We start from the raw sequence: 26,153 nt of genomic DNA, 5'->3' as shown, positions 1-26,153 counted from the left end.
ACTTGTTCAAAGTATTGCAAAAATTCAGTTTACCGGAGAAGTATATTAATTGGATTAAAGCATTATATAAGGGACCGTTAGCGAAAGTGACAGTAAATGGACATGTATCAAAGCAATTTAACTTAAGCAGGTCAACGCGGCAGGGATGCCCACTATCACCATTATTGTTTGCGCTAGCTATAGAACCACTAGCAGAATCGATAAGAAGAGATAATAATATAAAAGGAATAAAAATAAAAGACAGGGAATATAAAATCAGTCTGTTTGCGGATGATGTGATAGTGTACTTAACAGAACCAGAACTATCAATAAAAGAACTATATAAGAAATTGAAGGAATATGGAGAAGTGTCGGGATACAAGATAAACGTAAATAAAAGTGAAGCAATGCCTATGAATAACGCGGATTTCTCAAAATTTAAGGAGGAATCCCCATTCAGATGGCAAACGCAGGCAATAAGATACCTAGGTGTGCAAATAAACAAAAATCTAGGCCAATTATATAAACTCAATTACAATCCACTAATGAAAAAATTACAGGACGATTTAGAGCATTGGAAAGAGCTACCACTAACACTGATAGGAAGGATAAACTGTATTAAAATGAACATTTTTCCAAGGATACTATACTTATTTCAGGCATTGCCAATACAACTGACAGAAAAATTCTTCAAAGAGTTAAAGAGATGGGGTAAGAAAAAGGATGGAGATCTCTGGATAGTTTGGATATTCCAGAGATGCAATTTAAGATGGTGGGCTGGAGGGCCTGTTCCTTTACTATTCTGTATTCTGAATTGAAAATGTGTACCATTATGATAGGGTGGATCAGCTGAACAATAAAAGCTGACACTTGGAGAAGGAGGTCAATAATGAGGCAAATGGTTTGATTCAGTGGTTGTAGGATTGGAGGTGTTGAGAAAATTATTTCTCTCTGTGTGTGAATGGAATTCTGTGAGAGAGCTGGGAGCAAGAAGCCCTGAGGCCAGTTGAAGTACTGGGAGTGAGTCAACCTCCACAGCTCTATATTCAGACAACATGGGGACAGTGGATAGAATGGCCTGTGGGTCTGGAAATTCTCTTCCTAAATGTTTGAAATTTTTTAAAAATGGTAATTATTTTACTGTTTATTCTCCAAAGTATCCCAATAGGCATGAATCTGCAATGTTCCGTGTTGGAGTGTTCCAATTTTTTCCTTCCTTAGAGTATGGTGGCAAATGGAAGATGCTTCATTACTTTGCACAGAAGTTCTTTGCTCCTGTTTTGCCAGTAGCCTTTGAGGACCAAGGGACACTGATGATCTATGGAATTTCTGATCTATCCAGAGACCTTCAACTTGTTCTTCAGGTACGTTTGAGAAAAGCCCGCTGGAAAAGTTGGTAAAAGTGACACAGCATACGCTGGAAGACTGGAGCAACACATAGTGATGGGGGATCTCAGCAGGTCAGGCAGCATCTGTGGAAGGCAACAGTCAGTCAATATTTCAGACAGACCCTTTATCAGCAATGGCTTCCATTAATGCTCCCTGACCTACCAAGTATCTCCAGCACTTCATGTTAGAAAGCTGATGCTCCATCACTCTGCACATTGATACCAGAATTTTGTGACCATCTTGATCTTTGGTCTGCTACTATAGAGTCACAGAGTTATTCTTCTTTGGCTTGGCTTCGCGGACGAAGATTTATGGAGGGGCAAATGTCCACGTCAGCTGCAGGCTCGTTTGTGGCTGACAAGTCCGATGCGGGACAGGCAGACACAGTTGCAGCGGTTGCAGGGGAAAATTGGTTGGTTGAGGTTATACAGCACAGAAATTGTGCTTTTATTGAACTCATCCATACTGGTCACATACTCTTCCCCACATCCCTTGAAATCTTTATACCATATACCTGCCCAAATTTAATTGGATAAAACTGCAACTGTGACAGTAGTGTAAACCACCAAGGCTGACTTCAGGTAATGGATTATTTATTGAACAGGGCATCAACTCAATCACATGTTTAGTGGAAGTTAAAAATCTGTTCCCTTTCAATAAAAAGACTTGCATTGCAACAACCCCTTTGCAACTTAAGGAACTAACCTGCTCCACGAGTGAGCTCACAAGGAGATGGGGCAGCTACTAATCGGAAAGGTAAGGCACAGCAAGATCCCTTGGAGGACATTGTAATCTCAGTCTGGTGATGGCACTGAGTGGCACATGTTTGGTCTCAACATGGTGGGGGGAGGAAATATGCCCCTCAACGCTAGGTGAACCACACTCAGTGACACCAAGGGAACTGCGCTCTCTTACATGGGGAACCATGCCACCTGACCCCACAGGGAACTTACCCCCCCCCCATGCCAGGGGAACCACCTCACGACATTGGGGATCTTCCCCCCCACCAAACTCATCATAGCCTTTTGAATCACAGCATTGCTAATTGTCTCAACTGCAGCAATATGCAATCCCTCTAGCAGTGGGTGGTAGAGCTGGTGATCAATTACATGGGAGAAGTTGAGGGAGTTTAATGAGGTTTTATTTCATTACGGATGTCTTTGTTGTGTAGGTTCGGCTTTACTATTGGAATCGCATGGAGCCTGTGTGTGTTCACACCACTGAGTCCTTCATGCTGCACGCAAGCAGTGCTGCCCCGGTACACAAAGAAGTGACTGAAGATCTGCTGAGGCGCTGTGGTTGCAGTCGATCTCGCTGTGTGCTCACATTTCATCTTGAGGTTGATGGGCAACAGGTCGGACCAGCTAATTATTATTTGCTCACATCTTTAAAGGACTCGGAGACATTGAGAAAGCCACAGATTAACGTAAGTAACAGCATCAAACCTTATCATTCACTCACCTTCCACACAGGTAACTTCCTGTCCCTAAATGAGACAGCTGTCCAAATACATCTGTCTCTGCGGATTAGAGCCACGCAGTCAGTTGGCAAGGATTTAGACTAGAACATTTAACTGCATGTAATCTTGTGCTTTGAGGAGTTTTGTAGATCCTGTTAGTTCATTTTGGTCATTGAATGCTGGGGAAATGAGCTAGTCAGTGACCATGGAGTGCTGATAGATTAATGGATGGCTTGTTGGTTCTGACTCCTCTGCATCTTGACATTCTGATCCCAGCCTTGGGCCCCACCTTCAATGAAGGTGATGGTGTTAGGCAGCTCGCAACAGGATAATCTGTCAGCTCAGAGGTGCCACTCTTGGTGCTGCATTTTAGTTGCAAGAACTTCACATAAGCAGACATTACAGCACAGTACAGGCCCTTCAGGCCACAATGTTGTGTTGACCTTTGTAACCTACTGCACAATTTAACCCTGTATTTCTCTTACATTCATATGTCTGTTTGAGTCTTTTGAATTGTACCAGCCTCCACCACCACGCCTGGCGATGCACTCCAGGCACCCACTACTCTGGGTAAAATAACATACCTCTGATGTCTCTCTTAAACTTTCTTCCGCTCACCTTAAACAGACATTCTCTGTTGTTTACGACTATCACCCCACAAAAAAAAGGTGATGGTTGTCCACTCTATCTATGCCTCTTCTCATTCAATACAGTTCGATTGAGTCACCTTTCATCCTCTTTTGATCCAAAGAGAGCTCATCAGTGAATTTGCCAATGTGAATGAGTTTCCATCGTTTCTTCCAGACCACTGTCGTACAGCAAGGGGACATTTACGGGATTACTCTGCGGACCTCAAGCATTGCCCTGTACGTCTGGTTGGATGTAGGAACCATCTCGGGACGGTTCAGTGAGAATGGCTTCCTGATGGTGGAGGAGAGCAAGCTGTTGACCTTCATCCCATGGTGCTCCTGCAGCATCTCTGAGCTGAGGAAGTCCCTGAGCGTCCATGTCCTCCAGGATATTTATTAACTCCTCATGCCTGGCGTTGATTGACCAATCTGCTGAATCAGCATCTCTCAAGCATGAATGTATCATTTGAAAGGGTGATAACCCGTTAATCCACCAGTTTAATTCATAAAACATTAAGACCAAAGACTACTCAGCCAATGTTGAAATTCAACTCATGATTTTTTGGAAATTTAATACAGTTCAATCAGATTTTGGCAGAATAGCAAACTATTTTGTGCTTTCCTAAGCAATACTTCAATTTGCTTTTATCAATATTCAGCATTCCTTTGTTAGTGCATTATTTCTCAGCGAGTTATTGTGTGCTCACTTTGATACTGTTGGTTACTGCTTCAATAGATGGGAGACTTGTTCCCGTCAGTCGTCTGTGAGGGCGTCTTAACACTGCTCCTGCATCATCAAACATCAACAAGCCTTGCAACTCAGGGACTTTCAGATCAAACTAACTGATGAAATGGCAATATTTAATTGAAGAATATTGTTGAAAATTTTATTTTACACTAGTAGTTGTTCTGCAAACCTTTTATTTCAAGGATTCACTGATTGTGTGTGTGAGTACACTGTCGTGTTCTAGAAATATTGTTCATTTAGGCATACCTCCCGAGTTGCAAGGAATATTTTGAGTCACTAACATTGTGCTGTTGAATGACCAGCATGTCTGCACACAGGAAACGTGATCCTAATTGTGTTCACCTGGAGTTGTGCCCTGTGCACTTCCACATTCAGATTCAGTCAAGTGAAAAGTCCTCTGCCCATCTTGCAGGATGAACATCTTGTAGTGCTGGGAAACCTCTGCATTTAAGTGGAGAAACCATGCAGCTCTGGGTAATCTTCCATCATGTTATCTCTGAATATCACATTGTTCAGTTAACTGAAGATCTCAGTGTAAGAACACAACAAGGAGGCTGGCAGTCACTGTTGTAGGGTCAAGGGCCAGAGCAGAGATCAATGCACTAATCAGTGTATCACAGGCCTTGAAAATCTTACTACTGACATGAGTGAAGCAGGCAACAGGCGTTAATGTTTGTTCTCACCTGATACATGCCTTGATGCCTGCAGACAAATACTGAAGGAACCAATTCATTTTCTAGACATCAGGCCATGCAGCAGAAGTACTTGCATTTGAACAAAGTCAGGAGCATCGAAGGCATTTGGCCCATATCACTTTACCTTTTCCTATCCATGTACCTGTCAAAATGCCTTCTAGCATGCAATTGTCCCCATCTGTACCACTTCCAATGGCAGCTCATCCCATTACCCACCACCCTGTGTATAGAAAAAGGAGCTCCTCAGGTCCCACTAAAACTTATCCCTCTCATCTTAAACTTATGTCCTCTAGTTTCAGACTCATCTCCCCTGAGGAAAAGATGATCACCATACACTTTATCCATGCCCCTCCTGATTCTATGTAACTCTATATGATCAACCCTTAGCCTCCTATGCTTCAGAGAGAGAAAACCCCCCAGCCTATCACAGGATTACTACTTGACCCACACACTGGGGAGGCAGGAAACTAGGGTAGTTAACCAAGAAAATCTGAAGATGGTGGGGTTGAGTGGAATATATAAACATGCAGCATTCTTGATAAGTGACCAAAGTTTCAAGGCCTGGGCCTGTATCTGTCCTGCACCTTATTTCTCTTAGAAATAAGGTGCAGGATAGGTACATTCCAAAAATGAAATATTTGAATGGAAAAATGACAACTGTGGCTGACAAGAGAAGCCAAAGTAACAGCAAAAGAAAGGGCATACATGGAAGTAACAATTAGTGGGAAGATGGCAGTAAGCCTTTAAAACATACAGAAGGCAACTAAGGTCATGACAGAGGAAAATATGAACTTTGAAAAGATGCTAGCAAACAATATTACAAAGGGTACTAAAAGCTTTTTTAAGTTTAAAAAAGAGGTGAGGATAGATGTAGGACTGATAGAAAATGACACAGGACAAATTGTATTGGGAGACAAGGAGATGGCAGGGGAACTGAATAAGTATTTTGCATCAATCTTCACTGGAAAACATTAGCAATATACTGGACTTTCAAGGCTTTCAGGGAAGAGAGGGGAGTGCAGTCATGATCTCTGGAGAAAAGGTACTTGTGAAGCTGAATGGTCTAAGGGTAGATAAGTCTCCTGGATCAGAAGGAATGTACCCTCTGGTTCTGAAAGGAATAGGAATAGAGATTGTGGAGGCATTGGTAATGATCTTCCAAGAATCAAGAAATTCTGGTGCAGTTCTGGATGACTGGTAAATTGCAAAGGCCATTCTGCTATTTAAAAAAGGAGGAAGGCAGCAGAAAGGAAATTATAGACCTTTTAGCCTAACATCAGTGGTTGGGAGTCAATTGTCAAGGATGATGTTACAGAGTATCTGGAAATGCATGACAAGATAGCCCAAAGTCAGCATGGTTTCCTTGAGGGAAAATCTTGCCTGACAAACCTATTGCACTTTTGTGAGGAAACCACAAGTACATTAGACAAAGGAGATGCAGTGGACGTTGTATATTTGGATTTCAAAAGGCCTTCAACAAAATGAGAGCCCATGGAATTAGAGAAATTATACCAGATGGGTAGAGCATTGGTTGGTTGGCAGGAAATTGAATGGGAATAAAGGGATCCTATTCTGGTTGGTTACCCGTTACCAGTGGTCAGTGTTGGGGGTCAAGTCTTTTTTACATTGAATGGTAATAATTTGGATAGGTGAAGGGGTAGGGAGGCTGCAGAGAGACTTGGATAGATTAGAATGGGCAAATAAGTGGTTAATGAAATACAGGTGCTCCTCAACTTACAAAAGAGTTATGTTCTGGCAAACCCAACGTAAATTGAGAAAGAATACTGCACCTACCATTTTGATGGGTTGTTTACAGTGCACTCATTTGCATGATCGCTACAGAGACCGTGAGTATGGTTGAGTCAGCATCGCAAGAGTGGGAACAGATTAGAATGTCGGAAAATCATAGGTAGGGGAGCACCTGTACATTGTGGGAAAGCATGTAGTCATGCACTTTGCTAGAAGGAATAAAATGCCAAGCTATTATTTAGATGGGGAGAAAATTCAAAATTTGGAGATTCACTGGAACTTCGAAGATCCTCATGCAGGATACCCTAAAGGTTAACCACCAGGTTGAGTTTGTTTTAAACCTCAGGAGCTGGCCAGTCATCCTCAAGTGATATTAGGTCCATGCGGCAAATTCTGGCTTACTCCTTGGTTTGGAATGTGACCAGGAGTCCAATGTGCTGCTGGGAACACCAGAAGTTAGTGATGTGACTGGGTTTGAGGCTGGAGCTGTAGTTTGAACTAACTAAGGGTCAACAAAGTGAATGACAGTGTGTGAGTGTTAGAGGAACATACATGTGTCTGGAAACTGCTCCAGCATCAGCCAGGACCAGTGTGTCAGATTACAGAATCTATTCGACATGGCATATGACTGCTGAGGGTGCATGTCACTGTATTTCTAGTCACTCCTCTGGACATCATTCACTTAAGCTATTCTCCTTCAAACAAGACAGAGGCTATTCAGCCCCTTTGTGTTCCTCCATTAACACCTTCTCCTTGATTCCCTAAAAAAACTTAAAAATCCACTGTAATACACTCCAACCGGACTTCCACAGGTTGAGAATTCTGAAGATTCAGCTATCTTTAGACCTAACCATAGAATAATACAGCACAGAAACAGACCCTTCTAGTCAGTGCTGAACTATTTATTCTCCCTAGTCCCACTTACTTGCACCTCGACCATAGTCCTCCATATCCCACCAATGCATGTACCTGTCCAAAATCATCTTAAAAATTAAAATTCACAGCTTGGCAGCTTGTTCCCCTAAACTTTTCGCCTTTCACCCTTAACCCATGTCCTCTGGTTTGTATCTCACCTAACTTCAGTGGAAAAAGCATACCAACATTTACCCTATCTAGACCCCTCATAATTTTAAATACCTCTATCAAATCTCACCTCATTCTTCTACTGAAGTCCAGGCAACATCCTACTAAATTTTCTCTGCACTTTTTCTATCTTATTGATATCATTCCTGTAGTTGGGTGACCAATACTCCAAATTTGACCTCACCAATGTCTTATACAACTCTCCCATAAAGATCCTAACTCCAATACTTATTACTTTGATTTATGTAGGCCAATATGCCAAAGGCTCTCTTTACAACCTTATCTATCTGTGACATCACTTTCAGGAATTATGTATCTGTATTTCCAGATCCCTCTGTTCTACCACACTCTTCAGTGCCCTACAATTTACCATGCATGTCCTTTCTTGGTTTGTCCTTCCAAATTGCAACACCTCACACTTGCCTGCATTCATTTCCATCTGGTCCAGATCCCTCTGCAAGCTTTGAAAGCCTTCCTCAGTGTCCACAACAGCTCCATTCTTCGTGTCATCTGCAAATTTGATGATCTAATTTACCAATATTATCATCCAGATCATTAATGTAGGATGACAAACAACAATGGTCCCAGCACCAATCCCTGAGGCACACCATTAATCACAGGCCTCCAGTCTGAGAAGCAATCATCCACTAACACTCTGGCTTCCGTGTAGCCAAATGTCAAATCCAGTTGACAACTTCACCATGAATAGAGCATCTGAACCTTTCTGACTAACCTCCCACATGGGACCTTGTCAAAGGCCTTACTATATTTCATGCAGACAACATCCACACCTTTTCCTTCATCAACTTTCCTGGTAACTTCCTCAAAAAGCTCTCTAAGATTGGTTAAACGTGACCTACCATGCACAAAGCCACGCTGCATATCCCTGGCTGTCCAAATACTTGTACACCCAATCCCTAAGAACACCTTTCAATTAATTACCTTACTACAGACATCAAGCTCACCGGTCAATAATTTCCAGGGTTACTTTTGGAGCCTTTTTTTAAAACAATGGAACAACGTGAACTAACTTTCAATCCAGCACCACACCTGTGGTTAAGTACACTTTAAATATTTCTGCCAGAACCCCTGCAATTTCTACACTAGTCTCTTTCAAGGCCTAAGGGAATATCTTGTCAGGCCCTGAGGATTTATTCACCCGTATTTGCTTTAAGAGAGCAAATTTTTGCATCTGTATAGGTTCCGACCTCACTGCTTATTTTCCTTACTTCCCTCAACTCTATGCCAGTTTCTGAGTAAATACTGATGCAAAAATACCATTTAAGATCTCCCCAGTCTCTTCTGCCTCCATACATAGCTGACCACTCTGATCTTTTCAAGGGGACCAATTTTGTCCCTTAATATCCTTTTACTCTTAATATACCTTTAGAAACCCTTAGGATTTTCCTTCACATTGTCAGCAAAGCAACTACATGTCTTCTTTTAGCCTTCCTGATGCCTTTCTTATGTTTTTTTCTTGCATATTTTATACTCCTTGAGTATCTCATTTGCTCTGTGTTGCCTATACCTGCTATATACCTCTCTACTTCCAAACCAGATCACCAATATCCCTCGAAAACCTGTTTACTTTGCCTTTAATTCTAACAGCAATATACAAACTCTGTACTCTCAAAATTTCACATTAGAACAGTAACCCTACCTGACTCCACAGCTAGGGAAATATCTCTCACTCCATCTTGTCATTGCCCTGTATGTTTCATTGACATTATTATTTAAATTCCAGAGCTCAGGTCCAAGGCTGGTTAATCCATCCAATGGATAAGGTCATACCAGAGGCTTACAACATTAGGGTGAGACATTTTCTCTCATGCAAAACATCATGCCTGACCAGTGGGTTAACCGTTCCCCTTTTCACAGATGCCACCTGACCTAATAAATGTTTCTGGCATTTTCCTAATTATTCAAAGATCTTAACATTTGTATATATGTAGAATTGGTGCAGATTCCCAAAGTGAGTTTAGAAATGAAGATTCCTGTGGTCAACTCATCCATTTTTAATTGTTTATTTTAAAAAAAGCGTACAATTTGAAAGTACGCATTTCAAGCAAAAATATAAAATTAATTTTGGAATACCAGATGTTGGGACTATTTACATGATGCATTTAAAAGTGTAAACAATAATGATGAGCTAATTCTGAAAAGAACCAAGTCTTTTGTAAAAACAAAATAAAATTGTAGTTTGGCTCATCAAGATTCCAAGAATCCTTCCTCCTGGCTGCCCCAAACACACAACTTCTGTCTTCTTGGAAAAATAAACAGGCCATGGTGGGCAGAGAAGGGAAAGGCCACTGTTGAAGCTTGGCTTCACTTTATCAGTGCTGAGATCTGCCTGGACAAGCTCATAAAGCCATAGACACTTTACAGACAATGTTGCAAATGACTGTGGCCAAAATGTACACGGCAAGATTCCACAAACTGCAGTATGAATCTGACCACATCAACTGCTTTAGATGTTGGAAGGGCAGTAGGAAGATCTCCACAGCAGTGCCCAAGGAACCAGCAGATTCTTCAAGCATAAGTTGACATCTCCTCCATTCAGCATTCCTTCAGTATTGTACTGGAAATGCCAAACTGCATTGCATACCAGGTCTTACAAGGATCCTTGTATGTTGGCAGCCCCAGTAATATTTGGCCAGAATGTATTTTAAAACAAACAAAATAAAGCTGAGCGTGCCAGGTTTATTGCATTAGGATTGAGAACTTGTTAACTTTAAGCACTGACCTGCCTGATATTTAAAAAAAATTGTCTTAGGATAGTAATCCAACAGAGATCACAACAGTGGTCCGAATCTGGGGAGAATTCTCGTTCCAAGAGGTTCAGGAGATGGGTGGAGATTCACTTCTTGGTCTAGGGTCACATGTCAAAAGACTCTGCTGTCAAATGGCTGAGCTTCCTAAACGAGGTCTCCACTCCACTGTCATAAACACTGTCACACTGCTGGGACTTTGCTTCGACCTGTACAACTGTGTGAAAAGAACAAGAGCTTTCAATTTCTTATTTGAAAATCAATGCAGAATCCCCCCCCATTCCAATTTGAAGATTAGTTTTATTTCAGTAGAAATGCAATGACAATTTAGACTAGCAGTAATTCTGAGACTGAAAGATACTTATTTTAAATATAATTTTCTCATTCTTTATATTCTTGCCTAACATCTTTATTACAAAATGTTCTTATTCCTAAACTTATTTTAAAATACTCTGTTTCTCCTCATGGTGACATCAAGGCATATTAGGGACAATAAGCTAATCCTGTCTGTCTTAAGAGGATTGAGAGGCCATCATTGGTGGAAACAGCCTGTGATTAACGTCTGAAAATGAAGGAGCCTCACCTCTGATCATCCCCTTAACCAAACAGGGCAAAATCAGCACAAACCACTGTACAGGCAAATATTAGGTCTTCTCATAAACTAAAAGCAGTCATCTGTTCTGCAAAAGGTAAAGGATCTTGCGTTTGCCTCTCAATAACATGGAGCAGAGGAAGGAGTTGTAAATGTTTGATCATTGTTCCTCGACTTCCAGGAAGTGGGTTTGAATCTAGTCGAGCCTGAGAGAATGAAGTGCTCTTTCTTCCTGGAGATGACAGGTGTGATGGTGATGTCAGGGCCCGCTGATAGCAGTTGAACAAAGGCTGGTGACACCAAAGCCCTGACTCTATCTCACTGGTTTTATGGATTAGAGTGATAGGAATCAACTGTGAACGTTTCTCCGAGTCCGGCCCTTAGCTTAACCCCATCCATTTGGCTGCAGCTCCGTCACATGGATACTCTGCCATCCCTGGCCTGCACCTTCACTCCACACCAGGATAGTCTGAGAACCCTCCACCACTTCCACAAACAGTTTTCTTCCTGCAATTTCCTCATCAGCTGACCTTGTGGAACCACTGGCCCCCAAAGCAAAAGTGCAGCTATGGTAAAGAGCTTTTAGCTGCTCAGGCCTCAAGAATAGTCCTTAAGAAAGGGTTCCTCTAAACAGTCTAAACCTGCTGCAGAAAAGGAATGCAGCAGGTTGGAAACATCCGCATTCACTCTGTCAAAACCTTTCAATATTCAAAATGTCTCTCTGAGATGCCCCCTCATTCTCCTATACTCCAACGAATACAACCCAAGAGCTACCAAACGCTCCCCATACTCCAGCCCCTGCATTCCAGGAATTACCCTCTCCAACAACATCACATCCTTTTGAAGATAGGGAGCGCAAAACTGTACACAGTACTCCAAATGGGGTCTCACCAGTGCCCCATAGAGTCTCATTAACTCTTCTCCGTTATTTCTCTTGAAATGAATGCTAGCATTGCATTTGCCTTCTTCAGTACCAATCCCACCTGGGTGTTAACTTTTAGATTACTCTGCACAAGGACACCCAGGTCTCTTTGCACCTCCGAGGATTGAATTTTCTCCCCATCCAAATTGTTCTCTGTCTGTTTATTTCCACTGCCAAAATATAGAACTGAACACTTTCAATATTTTTGCCCAATCTCCCAATCTGTCTAAATCCCTCTGCAATAATACGGTTTCTTCAACACTTCCTGCTCCACCACCCATCTTGGTGTCATCCCCAAATTTGGCCATAAAACCATTCATTCCACAATCCAAATCATTAATATAAATTGTAAACAGCAGCGGCCCCAAGACCAACCCTGTGGATCACTGCTTGTTACAGGCAGCCATCCTGAACGGAATCCCTTAATTTCAACCCTTTCCTTTCTGCCTATCAGCCAATTTTCAGTCTAATAGCGTCCCTGTAATTCCATGGGCCCTCATGTTATTTAGCAGCCTAACATGTGGCACCTTATCAAAAGCCTTTTGAAATTCCAAATATATAACATCCTTCGCCTCCCCTTTGTCTTCAAAAAACTAGGTTGGTTGGTAGGATCTACTCTTTTAAAAAACCATGCTAACTAGGACCTATCCTGTCATGTATTTCTAGGCAACCACTGTCGTCAGACTTATAGGTCTAGAGTTTCCTTTTTTCTGTTTCCCACCTTTCTTGTACAGCGGAACCACATTTCCAATCCCCTGGAACCACACCCGAGACTATCAATTTCTGAAAGATTGTCACCAATGGATCTACAATCTTCAAAAGTACAATTTCTCTAGTAATTTTAACTGTATCCAACTCTACTCCTTGAAGCCTCTGTCAAGGATATTACTAATTCTTCCACAGTGAAGACTGACGTAAAATATTGATTTAGTTCTTCTGCTATTTCTTTATAACCCATTATAATTTCGCCAGCATCGTTTTCTGTTGGATCTAATGCCAACACATGTCTCTTTTATTCTTTATATATTTGAAAAAAATCTTAGTATCGTTTTTTATATTGTTTGCCAATCTCCTTTCATAACTCATCTTTCCTAATGACTTTCTTTATCTCTGTAAGTTTTTAAAGGATTCCCAGACTCTGATTTTCCACTAATTCTAGTTTCCTTCTATGCCCTCCTCTTTACTTTTATCTTAGACTTCACTTATTTTGTTAGCCACATTTCCTTTGACTAATTTCCTTTTCCTTGGAATATATCTATCCTGCAGGCCTTTTATTATTGGCAAAAATATCTTCCAATCCTGCTCTGTTCCTCCGACTAGCTTACTTTTCCAGTCGACTTGAGCCAGTTCCTTTCTCATACTGCCATAATTTCCTTTATTCCACTGAAAAATTGATACATCTGATAACATTTTTACCTTTCAAATTTGAAATTGAACTCAACCATGTTATGGTCACTGCTTCCTAGAGGTTCTAAGACCTTTTACTCCATAATGACCTCAGGTTCATTGCACATGACCAATCAAGAACTACGGATCCCCTGGTGGGCTTCTCAACAAGCTGTTCAAAAAATCCATCTCTTAGGTTTTCTGCAGACTCATTCTCCTGTGATCCAGTAAATTCCTGTCCTTCCCAATCCCCTGCCATATTAAAATCCCTTATAATTATTTTGATATTATCTTTGTGACATGCCTTTTGAATTTCTGTCTGTATCTCATAGTCCATTTCTGGACTGCTATCTGGGGGCCTGTATATAACTGCTAATATGATCTTTTTACCCTTGGTATTTCTTAACTCAACCCATACTGATTCTACCGCTTTAGACCCTATGTCCCCTCTTTCTATTGATTTAATGTCATTACTGATCATCAGAGCCCCCCCCCCTCCTCCTCTACCCTCCTGTCTATCTTTCATATAGACTGTGTATTGAGCTCCCAATCGCACGCCTCATTGATCCATGTTTCAATAATGGCCACAATGTCATACCTTTTTAGATGAATCTGAGCATCCGGGTCATCTGCTTTGTTTCTGATGCTACGTGCATTTAAGTATGGTGCCCGTTATCGAGGTCGTTTGTGCTGTATTCCTGTTGAACATCTCTTTCTCCTGTCTGCTCACCTGCCTTTTCTTTATGTTGTTATTGACTTCCTCTTCACTATTACTTCTTTCCTCTGTTGTAACTCCCTGCCTCCCTTCTATCCTATTCTCTTTGCTCTCATTTTGATTCTCTCCCCCGCAAAGCTAGTTTAAACCCTCCCCAACAGCTCTAGCAAACCCTCCTGCCAGGATATTGGTCCCTTTCCAGTTTAGGTGCAGCCCATTCTTTTTATAGAAGTCTGACCTTCCCCAGAAGCGATCCAAATGATCTAGGAATCTGAAGTCCCGCCTCCTATACCAACTCTTCAGCCACGCATTCATCAGCCATATCTTTCTATTTGTACCCTGTCTAGTGTGGGCACAGGCAACAATCTGGAGATTACCACCCACAAGGTCCTTTCTTTTAACTTTCTACCTAACTCCCGATATTCCCTTTTGAGGACCTCATCTCTACCTCTATTATGTCATTGGTCCCCATGTGGACCACTACATCCAGCTGCTCTCACGCCCCTTCCAGAACGCTGATGAGACGATTTGAGACATCCCTGACCCTGGCACCTGGGAAGCAACATACCATCAGGGAGTCTATGCATCCCAGAAAACTTCCTGTCTGCCCTCCTAACCAATGAATCCCCTATTACTAATGCTTTCCTCTTCTCAGCCCTTCCCTTCTGAGCCGAGGAGTCAATTTCTGTGCCAGAGACTTGACCGCCTTGACTCGTCCCTGGTAGATTGTCCCCACCAGCAGTATCCAAAACAGCATACATGTTGGTAGTAGTAACGACCACAGGGGTACTCTGCATTACTGGTCCCTTCCTTTTACCTCCCCTGACAATCACCCATCTATCTGCATCCTGCCTATTTGGGGTGACAACCTCTATGTAATTCTTCTCTACGACTGCCTCATCCTCCTGAATAACCCGCAGTTCATCCAGTTCCAGCTTCAGTTGCTGAACTCGATCAGTAAGGAGCCGGAGCTGAATGCACTTCCTACAGGTGTGGTTGTGTTCCCTCAGCTGGAACAATCCACAGCCCTAGCTGACTCCATTAGCTTGTAAAATAATACCCTTGACTAGATTGCCTTACACCTTACCTTGATTGCAGCAGTTGCGATCCGAAGACTCAAAGCCCCACTCCTTCGCTGTGCCACTTGTTCGCTAGGCCACTCCTTTACATTACCCTCTTTTTATTTGTTCTTGACCAATAGCCCTGTCACTCGCTCCTCCCCCCTCCTCCTCTGAACGCCACCGAACTCAGACTCCTCGTTCGAGTTAGTGTTCAATAGACAAAAGTTGTTTACCGTTCTGTTCAGTGGGGGCTGAGTTCTCTTCTTCATTTGCTTGTGGGCTTGTGGATTTGACCATTACTTTACCAAGTACAGCCACTGCTTCACGGTGACCCATGGACTTCAGTGATTCCAAAATCTCCTGCAGTGTACCTCCTGACACCTGTGGGGCCCAAGGAATAGTAAGGATTAAAACCATTGGCAAACCCCTCATCCCAATGGCACAGGGAAATAGAACCTGAAGGTTCTCACCTGCACGTCCCTGAAACGGCCTCAGGAGGTAGAACAGTACACATTTCAGATAGTCTCCCAGTAAGGACTGGAGATGAGCCATCAGCACCAGGGAACGCACCTTAATCTCAGAGCCAAGGTTGATGCCTGCACAGGGCTAGGCATCTAGGATTTCCTCCCAAAGGAGCTGTCAAGGCTGGTGAACAAGAAACTCTCTCAGACAGCTGAGTGTGGATTGGAGAAGAGCTCAGGCCCAGCAACTAGAGCCGAGGGGCAGGTCAAGGAGCAACAGCAGAATGAGGTCAACTCTGACCTTGGAATCCTGCTTCCTTTTGGCTGAATTCACAGCAGACTAGAAATACATGACAGGATAGGTACCAGAGACTCTGTTCCCAGGTGAAAGCAAACTCAGGATAAGGAATGGGTTTATAATTTGACAGATCACCTTGTGTGCAATGATATTTGATTTTCCCAAGCCTTTCCAAGGAGGGAGCTGGCTCACCTCGTAGTTATCCAGCAAGGAAGCTGCTGGGCATGGACTCATTCTGAAGGCATTAATCAGGATGCCGAGGCCCAATTTCTGTGCTAGGGTCATCCAGCTGAGGCTTGGCTCAGGCACTTCCAGCAGCTTGCACAGCTCCAGCCTGCTTCCCCTGTCCAGCTGTCCCAGATCACCTGTCACACAGAAACATGTCAGCACCATAATGCCCACAGCATTCCCAAAAGAGTACAAAGAGAAAGGATCAGCTGCTCCCTGTCCCAGTGGACAGGATGTCCACTGTGTGGGGATGAGGGAATCAATGCTGCCACTGTTGGTGGTGGGGGGGGGGGGGGGAAATAAGACACAATCGACAGGGGTGGGGGGGGGGGGGCGGATCAATGATCGATCAGGGTGTGGCATCGGTCACCTTTCTAGCTCCATAGAGTGAGAGTAGAGAATGGGGAGGGAATGCACCGGTGAGCGGGGGATGGGGATGGTTTGCCGAGGAGCGTAATGAATAGGACAGTTTTGAAGTGGTCACCAAGGGAATGATCTCTAACACCAATTAACAATTACCCTGTGGGAAAGTGGTGACAGACTTTGCTTTTGGCCAGTAGGGTTCACCATTCAGGATGTCGTACACCTGCAATAAAAGGTAAAAATCAGTGACAGGCTCCCTGACATGTAATCGTGACATATGCAGCAGAGGGAGGGTGGGGAACGTTCTCCTTCACTCAGAGATGGAGGTGATTTGGGACTTTTTTGCCTAAATAGGGAGCGGGAGCAGATTCTTCAGGAACTATCAAAGGGGATGGGATAAATCGTTGAAAGGGCAAAAATGCCAGGATGGAGTACAGAGCACAGCTCAGTGCCCTGGGAGATGACCAAGGTTGACAGGCTTTCTGCTTCCCTCTGATATCGACCTAAACTCCTGGCACACTCTCACCTCCTCAGTGGCTGCCACGTCCAGCGGCGTGGTCCCATGGAAGATGCCTTCGTCATCGGCACCTTCAACAAGTTCCTCAGATTTGTCATCCAGAGGTTCATGGTTCTCAATGTGTGGGTCAGCACCTGAACATTCCAGAATGGATTACAAAGCACAAGAAAGATGCTTTAAATTATGAAACAGAACAAAGCAAGGATTTTTATCTCGAGGGGCCTACAGTACAAAGGGTAAAGAACCCCTCGGTGACCCTTAGTGACTGACCTGCTGCCATCAGTAAGGCACAGAGTTTGGTTGAGCCTCTGCCTGCTGCAAGGTGAAGGCCGGTGGATCCATCGAATGTGGCTGCATCGACCTCTGTCCCAGCCTGAGAACAAGTGGACACAGGATCAGTGCCAGAACAGCTGGCAGTCTAGTCATCCCCTCCCTTGTCCAACATGCCAGGTGTGGGAACTTGCTGTACACAGAAACTCTGTTGGATCCTACATCAGAACTGCCCTGCTAGCCATGAATCTTGCAATTGTGAAAGGCGCCATACAAATGCAATTGCTCCTGGTGTAAACAGTTGTGTGGAGAAGTTGCCCAAGGCTGTGCTACACCAGAAGGAATCAACGGGTGCAGGACCCCTAGCACCAGGACAGGCATGGATTGGAGAGGGTCGGTCTGGGAAATCACGCCTCACAGACCCATCTCCTTCTGAGGAAGTGACCAGGCATTGAGAAGGGGAGGTGGCAGACATTGTCCACATAGACCTTTGCAAGCCCTTGGACACAGCCCATACTGGGATACAGGGTGAGCAGGCCAACTGGTTGCAGAATTGGCAGGATGTTGGGGGTCAGTGACTTCTGCTAATGTCAGTGACCTGAGTCGGCAGATAACAACAACATTTGTGCCTGGGGGAATGCAGCTTCAACACTAAGCTCCACACCATCCAGGACAAATCAGTCTGTCTGATAGACACTCGTCCGCAACAGCCCATCCTCGAACCTCAAGGAGAAGGCTTCCAGCCAACGATATGTTCTCTTGCTCGACAGCGAGGTGCAGAGCGGTGCGTCCTGACCGTTGTTCCTGGGTATTTACGTCCACTCCAGCTGCAAGCAGTTGCCTTAGAGACGATAAGCTGTTGGCCAACACAGCCAGGTGAATGGCAAAGAAACCTGTAGGTAACACAACAGTTGATTAACCACCAACGGGCACTGGCCAAACAAATGCTTCCAGCTCTCCTGCATGTCTCAAAATGTGAGAAATGCCATTGAAATTGCAATATAAATGTCCCATAGCAGTGGATCCAGCACCAATCGCTTCATTTAATTTTTTATTGTAACTATAAATTGCACTCTTTTCACAGAAAAGCTTATTTAAAGAAATAACCTGTTAAATGTTTTTTCACTGGCTGTTAAAACACAGACCTCCCAACCTGACCCCATCACCACCACCATGTGTCTCCTCCCACCATATCAAATTTGTATCCAATTTATTGTGACAATTGTGTTTGTATCAGCACACCCTGGTGTTGCAATTTTTCCACAGCAAGCCAGTGCCTCAATTTTACTACTTGGCCAGGATCAAAGGCAGTTTGAAGAAGAACTTGCAGTGACTTTGCAGGAAGGAAGCTGTCGTATGAGGCTGCAAATGTAAGGTGAGCACCACGAAGTTACAGCACAAGTAACACGGGTTAGGCTATGTAAAAACAAAATTCTGGAGAAGCTCAACAGGTCAAACAGTGTCCTTTACGTAGCAAAAGCAAAGATATATAACTGAGCCCTTCATCAAAGTATGAGAAAATACCAGCAAGCATCTGAACAAAAGGATGGGGTGGGGGGAAGGGGGGGGGTGGCAGGGCAGGAGATGATAGGTGGAGAAACGAGGGAGGGGACAGCAGCAGTGAGGGGAAGGGGGGATGGTAGGGATGTGTGGGTGAAAGAACTGGAAGGACAGGAAAGGAAGAGGTAATGGAAAGCAGTAAAGTCAATGTTCTTGCCATCTGGCTGGAGAGTGCCCAGCCAGAAAATAAGTTGTAATTCTCCCAATCTGCAGATGGTCAGGATGGGACAGTATATAAGGCCATGGACAAACATGTGAGTGCAGGAGTGTGACCTAGAATTGAAATGGTTGGCCACTAACTGGGAGGTCGCTGTGGTTGCAAACAAGCGAAGTGATCTCATAGTCTGCGACCAGTCTCTCTGATGTAGAGAATGCCACAAAGGGTGAACCGAGTGCGGTAGATAAGTCCTCTGGATGTACAGGTGACGTATGGTGAACGAGAAGGCCTATTTGGGGCCCCAAACTGTGGTGAGGGAAGAGGTGTGGGCGCAACTGTTGCACCTCCTGCGGTCACAGGGGAAGGTGCCAGGGTACGATGGGTGGGGAGGGATGAGTGCATGAGAGAATCACAGAGGGAGTGGTCCCTGCAGAAGGCCGAGAAAGAAAAATGCGTCTGGTGGTGGTATTCTGTAGTACCAGGTAGATTCTGTGTTGGTTGCAGCTGGGGGCAGAGGGGCCAGGGCAGATGAGCGGGAAATGGAGAAGATTTGGGTGAAGGCTGAGTTGATAGCAGTGGAGAAGAAGCCACGTTTGTGGAAGAAGGCAGACATTTCAGAAGATCTGGACTGGAAGACTATCTTGGGAACAGGTGCGGCAGAAATGGAGAAATTGAGAGAAGGGGATGGAGAGAAGGGTGAGCGGAAGTGTAGGACAGGTAGTTGTGGGAGTTGGAGGGTTTGTAGTATGTATCAGTGGAAAGCTTGTCTCTTGAGATGGAGACAGAGAAATCAGGAAGAGGAGAGTATTATTGGAGATGGACCAGGTGAGTTCGAGATCTCCCTCAGCCTCTGCCTCCAACACATCATCTGCCAGAATTTCCGGCACTCAATGCAGGACCCCACCATCAGACACATCTTTCCCGCTTCTCTCTCGGCCTTCTGCAGAGACCACTCTCTCTGCAATTCCCTTGTGCACTCATCCCTCCCCACCCATCACACCCCAGATACCTTTCCCTGTGACTGCAGGAAGTCCAACACTTCCGCCCACACCTCCTCCCTCACCACAGTCTAGGGCCCCAAACAGGCCTTCCACATTCAGCAACACTTCACCTGTATGCCCAGAGGTCTTATCTACTGCATTTGGTGCAACCTTTGTGGCATTCTCTACATCGGACAGTCCGGTCACAGGCTGGGAGATCCCTTCGCAACCACAGCGATCTCCCAGGGCCAACAATTTCAATTCCAAGTCAAACTTCTTCATTCACATGTTTGTCCATGGCCTCATGTACTGTCCCACCCTGAAAACCTGTAGATTGAAGGAACACCACCATATTTTCTGGCTAGACAGCCTCCAGCCAGATGGCATGAACATTGACTTTACTGCTGTCCATTAAAGCTACTTGCCTTTTCTTCTCCCTCCCCCTTTCCTGTCCTTCCAGTTCTTTCACTCACACAGCCCTGCCATCCATCCTCCCTCCTTTCTCCACCTATCATCTCCTGCCCTGCCACCCCCATCTCTTGCTAACATCTTCTCATACTTTGATTAATGGCACAAACCTGAAAAGTCAGTTATGCATTTTTTGCAGCTAAGTATCCCACATTTGAAAATATCACAGGCTTCAGCAACACCCAGAGTACAACAGGATAACCTCATCCTGCAAGATCAGCTATAATTATCACCAATTCTCCCCTGCCAAATAAGTATGCTTTTAAATTGTGATAGAAACCTAAGTTTCAGTGATACACTTTAAAGACAAAGGGAAGTATTATTTTCCACATCTATTTCCTAATATTCCACATCATCTTTTAACAAAACCCAATTTCCGTAAAATTTCTACTTTCTTTGATTAAGGCTGAAGTTTTGTGGTTATACTTTCTGTAAAGCCTTATTTGCATGTTTTCTAAAACAGGAAAAGGCCCTGCTATTGGCTGGATAGCAAATATCCATTGTTGAAACTAACCGCAAGGGGTCACTGTGGAAGCGGCTGCTGGTTCATTGAAGAAATGCACAGAGTTTGCCAGAGGCAGGAAAAACCCCAGCCACTGAATGGAACAATTTCCCAGACCCTGCTGAAAGAGGGGTGAGACTTCCCTGGGGAGGGAGCAGAGGAGATTTACCAGGATGTTCCTGGGATGGTTCTGAAGAGACTGGCTTTGTTTCCCTTGAAGCAGAGGAGGGTGAGGCCAGGGTAGAATCATCAGAAGTGGTATTCAAAAGCAGAGGCCACAGCTTCAGGGTAGGAAGTTGGGGGGGGGGGGGGGGGGTGGGGTCAAGAAACCTTTTCCTCAGGAATGGGATTGGAATCAGGAACACAAGGCTGAAAGGATTCTCATAGCGGTGTCTGGATAAACACAAATCACCTAGATCACAAATCTTGTAAAATGCAGATGGATATAAAGGTCAGCATGGACTCCAAGGTCAAGAATATTTTAATGAATTACTTTCCACCCTACACACATCTTTCAGCTGTAAGTGAGGTATGTCTGTTTGTGTGTATGTATGTGTGTTTTGCTCTGAGGACTGGAGAACACTGTTTTGCCAGGTTGTTCTTGTGCAATCAGATAAACTAGACTTCCACTGATGCCTTTCAGCACCAATCGTCTGTCACGGTTTGGCCACGCGAGACACCCTGCCCCTGGTTCCTGCATTGCTCAACGTCTGCGATGCTGCCTGGCTGGATGAGAGAGAGAGAGCTGGTGTGACCAGCGTGGACATGATGAAGATGTTTTCAATGGTGGGAGAGTCTAGGACCAGGGGACACGGCCTCAAAATAAAAGGATGTCCCTTTAGAACAGAGAGGAGAAATTTCTTCAGCCAGAGGTTGGTGAATCTGGAGAATTCTTTGTCATAGATGGGGCTGTAAAGGTCATTGGGTGGATTTAAATTAGAGATAGACAGGTTCTTGATTAGTAAGGGTGACAAAGGCTACAGGGAGAATGGGGTTGAGAGGACAAATCTATCAGCGTGATTTGAAGGGCAGAGCAGACTCAATGGGATGAATCTTGTGGACTTATAGAATTCCTTGTGTTGGTAACGTCATACTGTACAGGTTGGTGGTGGTGGCACTGATACTACCGTATCTCTTCCCCAAAGGGAGCAGCTGAAAGATGCTGTGTGCAGAGTGGAAAGGATTCCATTAAAGAATTCTTGGCCTTTGAATCCATGCTGACTTTTAAAATCGATCTGCATTTTCAAAGGTTAGTGACCTTAGTGATTCAAGTGTTTATCCAAGAGCTGCCTGGTGAAGATCTCACTGCAGCAATTAGAGGTCACCTCCCCAAACCCAGCCCAGCCCCACTCACCAGCGTTATTTGGAAGGGCTAGGAGGTCCAACATAACCTTGTTCCGTTCTGCCAACAGGACGTTTAGCATCTTGGCATCTCCCTGCTCAGCAGCCAGGTGAAGAACAGAGTTACTGTGGCAGTCCAGGAGACCAGGGTCAGCACCAGCCTGAAGTAGCATCTCCACCACACCCGCCTGCCGGGTTATAACAGCCAAATGCAATGGAGTCTGCAAACAGAAGCAACAATCAGCCAAGGGAACCTACGTCTGGAGGAGCATCTCCTCCTCCAGGTGGATATGGCATAGTCCAGGGCATCCTCTTGTCTGATCACAGGAAGCATCAGTGAAATCCCATTCTCCTGGAACTGAATGCAAACAGCTTGCTGGTTACCCCACACCACGGGAGATGCTTTTGGTCAACCACTGCAGACCCACAACATCTTTGGTACAGGGTCCTGGGCCCAACACCCACAGCTGTTTCAGTACTGACCTTCCTTCCATCAGAAGGTCAGAGGTCGTGATACTGGGCAATCCCATGGCAACCTAGAGGGAGATGGTGGAGGCAGGGTCAGAGCAATGTTGAAAAGACATTTGGCAGGTTCATGATTATCAACGTTTAGAAGGGTGTGGGCAGAACGCAAGCTCAGTAACCAATGGTCAGCATGGCAGAGTTGGGCTGAATGGCCTGTTTCCATGCTTTTCTATGGGTCAGCTGTTAGCTAGTGGAGGGATGAACATTAGTTTCAGACTGCTTTACCACAGCTAAGTTCAGCAATCACATGTCAAATCAGCTGCTCATGTCAGGAGACGTGTTGTGCAGGCATGTGAGAAGGTCCTCAAATTACCTTACCTGATACAGATCATTCCTCATGTTGACAATGTCCTGTCCAGGGAGGCTGACAATGACGTGCAGCAGGTGCCTCACCACAACCGGCTGCAGGTGGATGATCGCAAGATGAAGAGCCCTGAATTCAGAAGGGAAAATTCCACATGACAAAGGTATTTAAGCCCAGCCTCAAAACCACCTTTCCTCAGTAACTACTAGATTCTCCCTTCCCCTCAATGTTGGTTTCTCATTTCCTGACACGTTCCAGCATTTGCCATTGTGGTAAAAGCCCTTGAGAGGACAGAGCTGAGGAAACAATGACTTTGTCCCACTAACCTGCAGATTCTGGGCGTACACTGCCACCAACACAGGAAATCAAGGTCCACACCCCCTTCCTGTTTTCTGCTGCTCTTGAGAAATCAGTGAGCAACATGAGCTTCTGTCCCACACTGTGCCTCCACCGCGAGGGTGAGCACTCCTGGAACACTGGCATTTCATTCTTTCTGCCCCACTGTGGACAAAGGACTTCAGTAGGCCAAGCCTCACCCAGAGAAGCTCAGGCAGGGCCAAGCAGAAGTAGGCTCCCAACGTGCTCAGGATGGATCCCCCTCTACAATGGAGGCACAAAGCACAGATTGGAAGATCGTTTTGGGGAACCCCTGCCACAGGGGTGGTCGAGCTTCCTGTCTACCACGTTAATTCATCACCCTATCCCCACACTGATGTGTCACATTAAGGCCTGGCTATTTTGTGTTCCATTGCGCACCTCCTGATCCTCTCTCTCACAGTATTGACTACACAGCACCTGACACATCAGCTGTTTCTCTCTCCATTGGCACTGCCTCATATGTGGAACATTTCTAGCTCTCTCAGGGTTTGTTTTGGACCAGTGTCTGCAGCTAGTCTTTCTACAACCCTCTTTTCCTCTGTAGAATCTCAATCGCATCTTCTTTAGTTGAAATTCCAGTGTCTGTCCTTAGTGGACTCAATACCCCACCCATGCTCTCTGCTCTGCTCATACAGAAGGCAATGAGTGTATGGAACACGCTGCCAGAGGAGGTGGATGAAGCAGGTACCACTGCAACAATACATAGATAGGATAGGCTTAGAGGGACATGTTGGTTGGCGGGCCAAAGAGCTTCATGACTCAATGACCCATTACCTCCACCTGCATCCTCCCTTGTTCAGGTTTTGCCACTTGATGAATCCTTCTTTGTTCTCTCTCTTTGACTTTATTTAATTTCCCTCCTCACCCCCGTTTTCACTTGTTGCAATAACCTAACATCTGTCACAGGCACTTATTTGTGTGTTTTGGACACCAGGAAGTAAAGCTGAAATCCCTCCCTTGAAACACCTTCTGCAGTTCAGTTATTGTCACTGAGCTTTGATTCCAATTCATCCATGTACGCCTGTTCTCAGCCCTCTGATACAGCTCCTTCTGCATTTGGCTGCTCTCTTTCCCTTGGAGTTGTTCATGTCTTGCAGAAGGTAGCAGACACAGCCGATCCATCACAGGCTTTGACCTCCATCCACTGCAGACATTGAGAGGCACTGCCTCAAGGCAGCCAACATGATAAAGAACCCCCATCACCCTGGATCCTCCCTTCAGGCAGAAGGTGCAGAAGCCTGAAGACCAGCACCTCGAGGTGCCAGAACAGTTTTTTTCCAAAAGCTATCAGGCTCTTGAACCTCCCCTTGTTACACTAATCACAAAAGGATTGTGTGCACTATTGCAAAGTCACTTATTTTCTTGCACACATTGAATATTTATCATCTGTAATTTGTATTATATCTATTTAGATTTAATTTCAGATTTTTGTTTTAAATAACATACCAGTTCGGCTGCAGCGAGTAGGAATTTTGGTGCTGCCTATACTATTGTTCTCACTTTTTGCACCAAGATTACCGTGAATATTTAATATATTTAAAAAAAAGTCACTTGATTAAATTCAATTAGTTTTCTATTATAATTTTTCTTTATAAGTAACTGTTCAGCTGCAGCAAGTAAGAATTTCATGCCTTTGTACATTGTTCAATATGTAAGGAAATAAACTCAATTATCATTTTCCATAGCTTTTCAAAGCCTTATGAGATTCCCTGCTCACTATTTACTAGATCTTCCCCCATTGACTCCTGGCCCAGTAAGTGCTGGCTCATTTCCTAGAACATTACAGTACATGCCCTTCAGCCCATGATGTGGTACTGACATATATAAACTTACTCCACATAAATCTAATTTTCCCTACCTCACACACATAATCCTCTTTTTCCTGCATTCATGTGCCTATCTAAGAGTATTTTAAATGTTCCCATTGCATCAGCCTCCACCACCACCCTGGCAATGCATTCCCAGCTCCCACTACTCTGTGTAAACTCCATACCTCTGACATCTCCCCTAAACTTTCCTTCCCTCATCTTATAAAGATATCCTCTGGTATTTGCTATTGTTGCTCTGGGGCAAAAGGTGCTGCCAGTCCACCAATCAAAGCTCCTTATAATCTTATACACCCCTATTAAGTCTCTTCTCATTCTTCGTAATTCCAGAAAAGCTCTAGCTCTATTAACCATGCCTTATAAGACACTTTCTCCAATCCAGACAACATTCTGGTCATTCTCCTCTGCACCCTCTCTAAAGCCTCCACACCTGTAATGAGGCAACCAGAACTGAACACAATTCCCCATGCAGTCTAACCAGAGTTTAATTGACCTGCAACATCTCCTCAGCCCCCTGTGGATCAGGCACATTCTTACCTGGACACACTCCAGACATTCCTCCCTCTCACCCCCTGTTCAGGTGATTTCCCAGTCCATACTTGCAGAGCTCACACCCTCATGAACACGGTCACACCACTAGCTTTTGTATATCACTGCAAGTCACTGACCCACTGCCCGAGTCGAAAACCCCAGTATCTGGGTCATCAGGTGTGCAGGGGTTAGTGCAGAGTGGAGGATGATGAGGCCTGAGATGATTTGGCCTGGGGTTTCCCTCTCCTAATCCTCAGCCCGTGACTTGA

General features: G+C 44.5%; 2 protein-coding genes across 4 annotated transcripts in view; one reads left to right on the top strand and one right to left on the bottom strand.

Annotated features, from left to right (window-relative positions):
* manba (mannosidase, beta A, lysosomal) overlaps window positions 1-25,198 on the top strand; it is a 131,896-nt gene extending 106,698 nt beyond the window's left edge. For 2 of the 3 annotated variants that reach the window (XM_069926076.1, XM_069926078.1), the window contains 3 exons: window positions 1,201-1,343; window positions 2,540-2,794; window positions 3,632-10,890. In XM_069926076.1, the coding sequence (XP_069782177.1) occupies window positions 1,201-1,343; window positions 2,540-2,794; window positions 3,632-3,856 (623 nt within the window). In that variant the 3' untranslated portion in view covers window positions 3,857-10,890. Of the gene's footprint in view, window positions 1-1,200; window positions 1,344-2,539; window positions 2,795-3,631; window positions 10,891-18,578; window positions 18,688-22,391 lie in introns of those variants that run through there. The other variant, XM_069926077.1, reaches the window with a different exon arrangement.
* Window positions 10,412-26,153, bottom strand: part of LOC138757927 (nuclear factor NF-kappa-B p105 subunit-like) — a 79,805-nt gene continuing 64,063 nt past the window's right edge. Inside the window, exons 16-24 of the mRNA XM_069926074.1 lie at window positions 23,164-23,278; window positions 22,334-22,541; window positions 18,036-18,205; window positions 17,313-17,415; window positions 17,052-17,176; window positions 16,682-16,748; window positions 16,127-16,299; window positions 15,409-15,556; window positions 10,412-10,716 (exon numbers count right to left, since the gene is read on the bottom strand). Coding sequence (XP_069782175.1) covers window positions 10,607-10,716; window positions 15,409-15,556; window positions 16,127-16,299; window positions 16,682-16,748; window positions 17,052-17,176; window positions 17,313-17,415; window positions 18,036-18,205; window positions 22,334-22,541; window positions 23,164-23,278 — 1,219 coding nt within the window. The 3' untranslated portion in view covers window positions 10,412-10,606. The remainder of the gene's footprint in view (window positions 10,717-15,408; window positions 15,557-16,126; window positions 16,300-16,681; window positions 16,749-17,051; window positions 17,177-17,312; window positions 17,416-18,035; window positions 18,206-22,333; window positions 22,542-23,163; window positions 23,279-26,153) is intronic.

This window comes from Narcine bancroftii, chromosome 3, assembly GCF_036971445.1.
Source record: "Narcine bancroftii isolate sNarBan1 chromosome 3, sNarBan1.hap1, whole genome shotgun sequence".
NCBI lineage: Eukaryota > Metazoa > Chordata > Chondrichthyes > Torpediniformes > Narcinidae > Narcine > Narcine bancroftii.
Note: the sequence above shows the minus strand (reverse complement) of the source record. Positions and strands in the feature narration are given on the sequence as shown.